The 9,820-nt window shown below is 39.8% G+C and overlaps 1 protein-coding gene across 1 annotated transcript; it reads right to left on the bottom strand.

Annotated features, from left to right (window-relative positions):
• Positions 1 to 2,453: 2,453 nt before the first annotated feature.
• On the bottom strand, positions 2,454 to 9,359 carry oprk1 (opioid receptor, kappa 1). The gene is made up of 4 exons (XM_007548540.2): positions 9,010 to 9,359; positions 8,563 to 8,885; positions 6,704 to 7,056; positions 2,454 to 5,878 (listed from the first exon to the last, which is right to left on the bottom strand). The coding sequence occupies exons 2-4, from the start codon at positions 8,805 to 8,807 to the stop codon at positions 5,340 to 5,342; spliced, it is 1,137 nt and encodes a 378-aa protein (XP_007548602.1). The 5' UTR covers positions 8,808 to 8,885; positions 9,010 to 9,359; the 3' UTR covers positions 2,454 to 5,339.
• Positions 9,360 to 9,820: the final 461 nt, after the last annotated feature.

The following is a 9,820-nucleotide window of genomic DNA, read 5'->3' on the forward strand; positions in this document are numbered from 1 at the left end:
CACCCAGAACATCAGTTGCCCTAAAGCATATCAATAGCATTTGTGATAAGGGAGACGTGGAGGTTTTTAATTATCCAAACAGGTGGCTTAGAACAACAACCTGCATTCAACAGCTTGAGCACCTTCACTGGTTGGTCCTAACAGTGAGAGAACAAACGAGAGTCAGAGCAAGACTTAGCAATTTTACACAATGTGAATTTTTATTTGCCTTCAGGGTATTTTCTCTTATGTAAAATGAACAACACTTATGATTTAAGTGCTATGATGGCACAGAAGATGATAATTTAACAGGAAAACAAAAGCAGTGGTTTGTAGATTTACTTTGATAGTGTTATTTATTTATTTATTTTTTTAATTGTATGACTTTCTGTTGAATCACCACACCAGGGTAAGCACATCCCTATGCTCCGGAGGGGAATTTTCTCTGGAGCTTCAGCTCCTGGTAGGGTTTCCCCAGGGCAAATTGGTCTTTGAATGAGGGATGAGGGGATTCTGATGAGCTAGAAGAAGCACCCTCTATTCGTGCCCATGACCATTAGAGAGGAACATCACAATCCACTGGGCAGTAGGTGAGGGCCAGGCCCTTGACGAGCTACTTCCTGTTGACATAATCTGGCTTTAGGAATGTGCTCTGTCACTGTTCTTTCAGGTGAGGCGCTTGGTCTGTGGTGGGAGGTTAAGTGGTACCAGCAAGAAATGCATAAGTTGGTCTCACCTCTACGTTCGTCTTGGGCTCTGGAACCAAACTCCTGGAGAGGTGCTGGACTCTCTCCTTCCCAGTAGTTGTCTAGTTAGATTTTAAAATTTTCTATAATGAGCAAGAGAGCTTCCTCTTTGCAACTCAAGGAATATTTATTTATAGGCCTCTGCTTGGCACCAATCACTCCTGTTGCCTGACCTCTTTTTCTTGACCTCCATGGTTCCACTTATTGATTTTTCATGTTTCTTCCCATTTACTGTGATTTATTTATTTATGTATTTATTTTTTCAATTTAAAGATGAATTATAATTTCTTTTGCAACAGTTCAGACTGCCTACTTCCTCCCTGCATTTGGGTCTTCCAGCAAAATCTACATGGCACACACTTATGCTTTGCTCTTCATTCAAACTATCTACATAAGTCTGTGTCATATAGACAGAATTGAAAGAAAACAGAACAAAGACATAACATCTTTGATCACTTTAAAACCTTGCAACCATTAAAAGTAATTCCAATTAGAAATTGTTTATTTGAATTATAGCATGCTTGAACTGATTTAAATGATAATTTCTTCTTGCCCTTTAATTGTGATGACTTGCTACGACTCACTCAGATCTTGCTGTTGTGACTGATATCAAAGATAGATTAAAATTTAAATGGCTTAAAAGAAACTGAAAAAAATGTGGGCTGGCTCTTTGGCAATAATGACTCAATTGTGGGAAAAAAAACAGTCTTAAACTAATTTCTCTGGACCTTTACATGTGTTGCACAGCTGTCATGCCTTCAGAATAACTTCTCTCGTCATTGATTTAACATAACCTTGATTTTCTCAGATTGGGACAATTTTTTTTTTCTCTTTTCAAATTCCTCTGCAAGGTCAGAGCGCAAAGTCCCTTACAATTAACGGAAAAAGCCTTGGACCGCCACCGTCTTTCAGTTGGAATTCTCACCATGGAAACGCTGCCATTGTATGTGAGCTGAATTGAGTAATGCAAAAAAAAAAAAAAAAGGAGTCATGGTAAGGTGAGAAATAATTTCATGGGTGATTTGGAACCCACACGGATGTGACTAACAACTGCATTTTTAAAAAAAAATTACAGCCACACTGCCAAAAAAAAGGAAAAAAAAACAACACATTTCCAACTTTTTTACTTATTTATTCTGACTTAATACTGCATTTACAAAGCGTCATTTGACACCCAAAGCTAATATACACTGAAATATCAGATGTGACACAAGGGGCATGTGCATGCTTGACTCCCAGAGCTGAGCTCAAATTAAAAAGGTTTTTTGTTCATGAATAAAGTTGTAACACTTTATTTGAAGGGGTTTGAATAAGACTGACATGACACTTTCATTAACATGAATATGCCTTCATAAATATTTATTACTGTTGTCTTAAAGCGTCATTCGGTAAATTATGACACTTTTAATACAAAGTTGAAATTATTCAAAATGTCTTTGTTATGACAACTTGACATTAACCAAGAAATCATTACTGATATAAATTTGTTATAAAAGTTTTATTTATTTCACTTTAAAAATTAGGTAACTTTATGTTATTAAATGTAAAGTTTAAACAGTAATGATTTCCTGGTTAATGTCAAGTTGTCATAACAAAGACATTTTGAATAATGTCAACTTTGTAATAAAAGTGTCATAATTTACCAAATGACGCTTTATGACAACAGTCATAAATATTCATGAAGGCTTATTCATGTTCATGACAGGTGTTATGTCATGTTTATGACAGTGTCATGTCAGTGTTATTCACCCCCCTTCAAATAAAGTGTTACCAATAAAGTTTTAAAATGTAAAGGAAACATAATATGAGAGACAACACTGACTAACATAGTTGGGATATCAACTGTAAGACTGATAGTCTGACAAGATGCTATCATAAATGTGAGTAAAAATAAAATTATTAGAAGAACGAAGGCACAAAAACAAGGCACAATAACAACTTCCTAATAGCACTACTTCAGTAATATAACTTTGAAGCTAATTTTTAGAACATACACAAGTCAATTCAGTCAGACTGACCACTGATTTACGGTATTCAAGAAAAAAGCAAGGCAGTAAAGTCTCAGAAAGGATTCTTTTGCAAGAAAAAAAAGCAAGATACATATTTCAGCCAAACTTTGTGACATTAAATATATTTTATGAACACGATCCAAAAACGTACTGTGCTTGTGTAAATTCAGAGGTTGGTGGTTATTAAGGTTTCCTGCTAGAACACCGCCCATGTGTGTGGTTAAAACGAAGTCTGCATATTGATATTTAAATTATCCCTCCACTATCACATAATAGGATTTATCACACATTCACAGGTGCACAAAATACCAAGCCATAAAGATTAAGTGCTAAGCAGAAATTTACACCCCGTAAGATAACTTTATGCTCATTAAACACGCGCGGATGTATTTTATTTTACATATATGCTCTTTTCATATTGGTTTTAGCCTTGAAGCCCTCTCACCGTTAAGGAGATGAAATGTCCACACAGCATTCACAGCATGTGTTATCTTCACTTTGACTAAAACTGAATCACAGGTGAAAATGCTCAGTGGTGGGCTACAGTCTCAGAGCAGAAATAGTTCATTATGATGCAAACGTCATCTCTAAAAAGAAAAAAAAAAAAACGCAGATATTTTTCTCAACCAACCCTCTTTGGAGTTAACTGTCTGGTCGAGGTGAAAACATCTCACTTCATTTGTGTTTCACAGAGAATGATCCCTGAGCAGATACTGAATATTTCACAAAGGTTTATCGCCAAAAAGGAGTTTGCAAATATGTTGTACTGCAAATCACAAAAACACCAATTAAGGACTATTGATAACAAGCTGAAAAAAAAAATGCTTACAATGAATGCCTTTCCTAAAATAATCAGGGAACATATTTTTTATTCTCTGTCTGCAGTTGATCTTTTTTGCACATCAGAACTGAATTATTTACTGTACTGTGACAACCACTCAAGGAGCATGCAGGTCAGATGAACAAAAAAATGAGCTTGTTGCCACAGCAAATAGTGGAGATCTTCCAACAGCATGTGAGAAATACTGCACAGGTCCGAATCACCTTCACACTCAGTTCTACCTTCAGCTTCCATAAACAGGGAAAACATCAATTAGTAAATAAACACATTCTAATTGTATTATCCCAAAGGCATCTTTGTACCGCACCGACTCACTAAGTTTAATTTTAAAAACGTTACTATGTGTTTGCTAATCCTAAAAAAAAAAAATCACATAGAAAGACCAAAACCTTACTGAAGCAAAAGATCTTTTTTTTAAGAGCCGCAATTATTTTGCTTTAAAAGGTGGAACGTGTATTAGGCCTTCACTTAAAGTGGCCACTACAATGGACTGCCATCCAAAAACGTTTTTATTAAATGTGTGTGGGTGTTGATCTTGCACACAAAAGCCCCATCATTGGACTCTTGCGTGCCGCTCCATACATTCACGCCCACTGGGCGACCAGTGAATACACATCACAGTTTCTTGGGATGCTTGTATTTCTAAAACGAACCAGTAAACATTAAAATTATTCTTCACGTTCCTCCTTGTGAATATTAAACTTCTGTCGGTTTCTTTTTTTTTTTTTTTGCCACATTCGTTAGCAAAAATAGTTAAGTGAAAAACTGAGTTCTGCATGTCTGGGAAGTGAGTAACGATTTTCCAAGTGCCCCTGTTTTGTACAGGGCATGCATATTGGGATGAAGGGTGTAAAACATGTAGTTACTGGCTTGTTTCTTTCATACTTATTAATTGCTTGACCATCTTGGGATAAAAATTTGATGCTTTATAGGTATATTGTAAGAGTCTCCAACAGACAAATAATTATTAGTTGAGTAAAGTAAAAGGTAGGCTGATTACAAAACCTCATTGTGGAGTCTTTCCATAACATTTAAATAGCAGTTTAAATTTGTTAACATTGGCAATAATCTTTTTTGGTTTCTCTTAACCTTGTGACTGTCCCAATATCTTCCCTAATATTCCCGATTTTGCCACTCTGAAAGCGTAACGCCACAGAGAAGCTGCCGTCACCCTTAACTTGCAAACAGAAAACCAGGTGGATTTTGCTCAGTGATCAGGCTAAGTTCAATGAGCTGTTTAAACTCAGACATACACAATGCAAGATAAGTTTTGATGATTTTGTGTAACGTAGTAATAATTTCACTACCAGAGTTTAAATACTACAGTCCCTTGTTGCTAAGTTGATTGGATTTTTTTTAAAAGCTAATTAATAGACTGTGATTTTCAGACATGTTGGATTTGCAGGTTGAGGTTGCTTCCAAAAGTTCAGATTGTGCCTTCATGGGAGGATCAAAATATTGCATTTTGATATAAATTGAATGGATACCTAGTCTGTTGGAAAAAAACAAAACAAAAACAAAACAAAAAAAAAACATGCAGAGACGTTGCTGTCATTCAGTCTCCTTCCTAAAACCAACTTAAGAAAGAAATGCAATATTTTAGAGATGAAGTGAGGTCAAATCATTCTTGGTTTTGGTCTTTTCATGGGATTTATTAACCAATACTGATACTACTTCTCAGATTGTGGTAGTGATTTGAGTCAAACACAAATCAATGGAGTCCTCCCAGCTCTGGTACGGCCTGGAGGACATGTTCATGGCTAGTCATACGGGCCTGGCTTGTCTCCCGTCACCCCTCCCTTCGGTGGCGCAGGTGTGGTCCCGAAGCGTGCTCCTCACTCTGCTCACCCCGTGACAGTCGGCGTGACCCCGTCCCCCGGGGCAGCAGAAGTCTCTGAAGCACCTCTTAAAGTTCTCGTCCAGGAACGCATAAAGGATGGGGTTGAGGCTGCTGTTGGTGTAGCCCAGCGCCACGCAGAAGAAGTAGGCGGCCATGACAGCGGTGGTCTCGGGCACGCTGGCTGACAACGCTTTGACCAGGATGAAGATGTGGATGGGGGTCCAGCACACCACAAACACCGCGACCACCACCAGAACCAGACGGGTGATCCGTCGAAGGTTGCGGTCTTTCTCGCGCGAGCCGGACAGGAGGCGCACGCTCTTCAGCCGCAGCACCATCAGGGTGTAGCAGACGGTGATGATGATGAGGGGCGCCACAAAGGCGAAGATGAAAACGCATATCTTCATCAGGGTGTCCCAGTAGGTGTAGGGATCAGGGAACTGTAAAGCACATTCTGTGGTTCCTGTTAGTTGTGGAAAAGTTACAGAAGAATTAGAAGAGAATATGTAAGGAGTCAGTTACAAATGCACAAAATGAGCAAGAGTATTCTGCTTTAAGAGATTCCAACTCTTGGTCTTCTATAAAAAGAAAAGTTAAAAAAAATCAGTGGTCAACAATTACAAATATGTTTAAAAGTTTAAAAATTTTGAACTTCTTATCTTTTGATTGTAGATTCCCTACATGAATGCATTAATGCTCAGCCTACATCCTGCAAACGTCTCGTCTGGATCCACAGACTGAAAGTACATGGTACCTCAATGGTATACCATGCCTTGCAAAAGTTTGAACCTTTCACATTTTGTCATGATACAACCACAAACCTTTGTGTATTTTATTATCATTTAAAGTATGGGGTAGAAGATATTGTGAAGTCGAAAGATATTTATGCCTAATTTTTGTGATTTACTTTAACAAATGAAACATGAAAAAGTGTGGCAGGCATCTCTTAAAAAGCACCCGAGTCTTTATGGCAGGATGCGAACAGGTTCAAAGGGTGTACATCCTTTTGAAAAACTCTTAAAGTCCAGATGTAAAATCATTTATCACTTAGCGCTGTGAGGTTTTGAGGTCAGATGAAAATTATGAGTCAGTGATCTAATAGCTTCCTGTAAAATAAATCTCACAATTTCCCTGTCAAGTCTGGAAGCTTTTGTAGACTTTTATAAAAATTAAAGAACATCTTTTTCAAGAAACTGAAGCAGTCAGCTAGAATAATTAGGCTCAAATATCCTTGAGTGAAGTAAAATACGAAGGAAGACTTTAGGGAACAGAGCAGCGGCTGATGTACCATTGTTGGTGTTGGTGTTGCCGAGGACCATGGCAGGAATCCCAGCAGCCGAGGACAGAACCCAGATGATCACATTGATGATCTTCGCCTTCACTGGCGTGCGGAAATCCAGAGCCTTGACCGGGTGACACACAGCAATGTAGCGGTCCACGCTCATCATCGTCAGGGTGAAGATACTGGTGAACATGTTGTAGTAGTCGATGGAGATGAAGACTTTGCATGCCACCTCGCCAAACGGCCAGGAACTGAGCAGGTAGTCGGTGCTCTGGAAGGGCATGGTGGTGGTAACCAGGGCGTCGGCCACCGCAAGGTTGAAGATGTAGATGTTGGTGGCTGTTTTCATTTTGGTGTATCTGCAAGGGGTGAGGATGCAAATACGGGGTACAAGCGCAGTTATGGTGTAGCTGACTTACAGTGTACACTGTAAAAAGTTTAAATAATTAAAGAGTTGATAATGAGAATAGTTTTTTTTTTATATACAATTTGGTGTTTTCCCCGTTATGATGATGGATGCTGTATTATTTTAGGCCTTCAAACGGGTCATTTGAGTTGTCCTTTTTTCATGGTGGAATGGTTGTGCAAAATATTTATTCAGTCTTTAGGTATGACTTTGACTCACAAAAATCCCACAGGGAAAAACCCCCAAAACACAACAATTTCTTTATTATAAAAATAATTTAACTGATTTACTTAATTATTTAGGAAAGTTTCAGCAGGAAATTCAACACTGTATAACTTTTTCACTCTATTCTTGCCTTTGTACATTTCTATGAAACTCGTTTGTACACATTCCTATTAAACATAATTCATTCCTCAGGTAAAGCCTGCATTTGGTGCTTTGTTTGATGCAACGTTCTGATTCTTGACAAAATATTGTGGTAAGTCCCTGCCAGCATGCCTAGGTGGGCACCATATGGGGGAAAGGTGGGCAGACATATGGGTCCCATATGGGTTTGCCCATGTGGGGCCAGAGCCTACGTGGACCCTACATGGGTCCTAAATGGGCAAACCCTTGTGGGCCCACCACCATGAAGGGCCCATTTGGTGTCAATGTGGGCCACCACCGTGGGCCACCGTGGAACCCGCGGACAAACCCATAAGGGACCCATCTGGTCTGCCCTCCTTTTTCCCATATAGGGCCCACCTGGGCATGCTGGCAGGGGTAAGACAGAAGAAGTATGTGTTAGTTATGCACCCCGCATTTCCTTTAACGTAAAAAAAAAACCAATCACTGTAATAATGGGATGAGATCATCATTATAGATTAAATTGTTCAGCTCTCCTGCAGAAATTCTGGCGCAAAGTAAAACTTGTGGACACCTAATTAAAATGATAATAAAAATCGGTCCTTTCATCCCTCTTTTCCTGATATCTGAATCAGTATTCCAAGCTTTGCATTGGGCTTCTCGCAGGACCTCACGTGTAATTGAACGGAAGACATTTAATAATGAAAAATAAGCTGTGCAGCTTCTACAAAACCTTACAGCTTGGACGGTAGTTCAAAGATTAACAGAATAAAAAGGAAAATATGCTACCTTTTCTATAGGGTCGAAAACCACAATCCCACAAAGGAGACTTCACTGAGACAAACAGAGAAAAATCCAATATATATGTAAATAAAATAAAAAAAAGTAATTATTTTTGCTACGTGATGTACTGGTTGGAGCTAAACTTAAACAGAAGGCATTCATGACTGCCGCTGAAAAGATAGTCAGCAGTCTCACAATAACGCGCCGCTTCTGTGCGCGCATGTTGGCTATGTGGGGCGCCTGACACTTACTGACATGTCACAGAAACACACACAAACACGCATACGCACACGCGTGCACACACACACGTATACCAAGCACCCGAACTCACCTAATGATGACATACATCACCAAACAGTTGCCCACCAAGCCCACCACAAACACCACCGAGTAAACGGCGACTATGATGGGGATGATGGGTGACATCGGCTCAGGTTCCGCGTCCCAGGTGCCGTTGGGGGTGTAGTTGAAGATGTCCGACAAGCCGGGCTGCCAGGTGAAGTTCGGGGCGCACTGCCCCGGCTGGCCCAAGGGACAGCGGTCCTCTTTGAAAATGTGCACCACGCCGCTCTCCATGGTGCTGAACACTGGCTCTCCTTCTTTTTCTGCTGCTGCTGCTGGGCGCAAACTCACCACCCGAAACAAGTGAATCGCCTAATTAGGGCGGAAGAAGGTAGCATTTTCAATTTAAAACAAGTCTCAGTTTGTTGTGAGGAAAAACTACGCGCAAAAGCCCCGCGCTCAAGGACGTCTTCACACAGGAGGAAAACCACCTTACCTCTTTTTAGTCCTTTCCTTCCCCTCAAAATAAAGCTCCTTTCAAAGAAACCAAGGCTGATCAGGAGGAGCTATGAGGACTCTCGACCAAAAAAATCGGATGCAGAAAAATATGAGCAGAAAGGGCAGGTTTCTGTGCAGAGTATGCAGGAGGAGGACAATTCACAGGCTGTGCCACCGCTGCGCGCCCGGAGGTGCGCACTGGAAGCCCGCACTGCTCATTCAGTGACATCAGAGACTGAGCCAACACATATGACAGCCAGCAGATAGATAGGTTCAGACCATATGCAGTCAACTTCTGCCAGACTTTATTTAGATTTGAGTGATTGTTGTGTTACTGATGAACCCGCAGACACAGCGTGTAGATGGTGATCTTTGCGAACTGAGCTGTCCTAATCCTCAACAATTTTCAAACTTTTTTTTTTTTGCACTGTGCAAATTAAAGTTGGCAAAATGTATAGCAGAACATATTTTCTAAAATTTCATACTTTTTTTATTTTATTTTTTTTACCATAGAAATGTTAAAAATAAAAGAAAAACAAAGTATGATTGGTATGAGTAGAAGTAGGAAAGTTGTCCCTCAGCAGGGGCCAGTCAGATAAGAGCAAAATGAATTGTTTTGTTTTGGCCTGCAGCTAAAAATTTACTCTGCACATCACCCGGAGTGTGTTATTTCCTTGGTGAACCATGGCAGTGTTGGCATCATGCAGTGGATATGTTTTAATCTATCAGAGAAAGGGAAGTTGGGTAGATGAATTTCACTCAATACAGGGCCGTTTTAGGAGAAAACTTGTTAGAAGCTGCAAGGGATG

Source organism: Poecilia formosa, unplaced genomic scaffold, assembly GCF_000485575.1.
Source record: "Poecilia formosa unplaced genomic scaffold, Poecilia_formosa-5.1.2 Scaffold27, whole genome shotgun sequence".
NCBI classification, from domain to species: Eukaryota; Metazoa; Chordata; class Actinopteri; order Cyprinodontiformes; family Poeciliidae; genus Poecilia; species Poecilia formosa.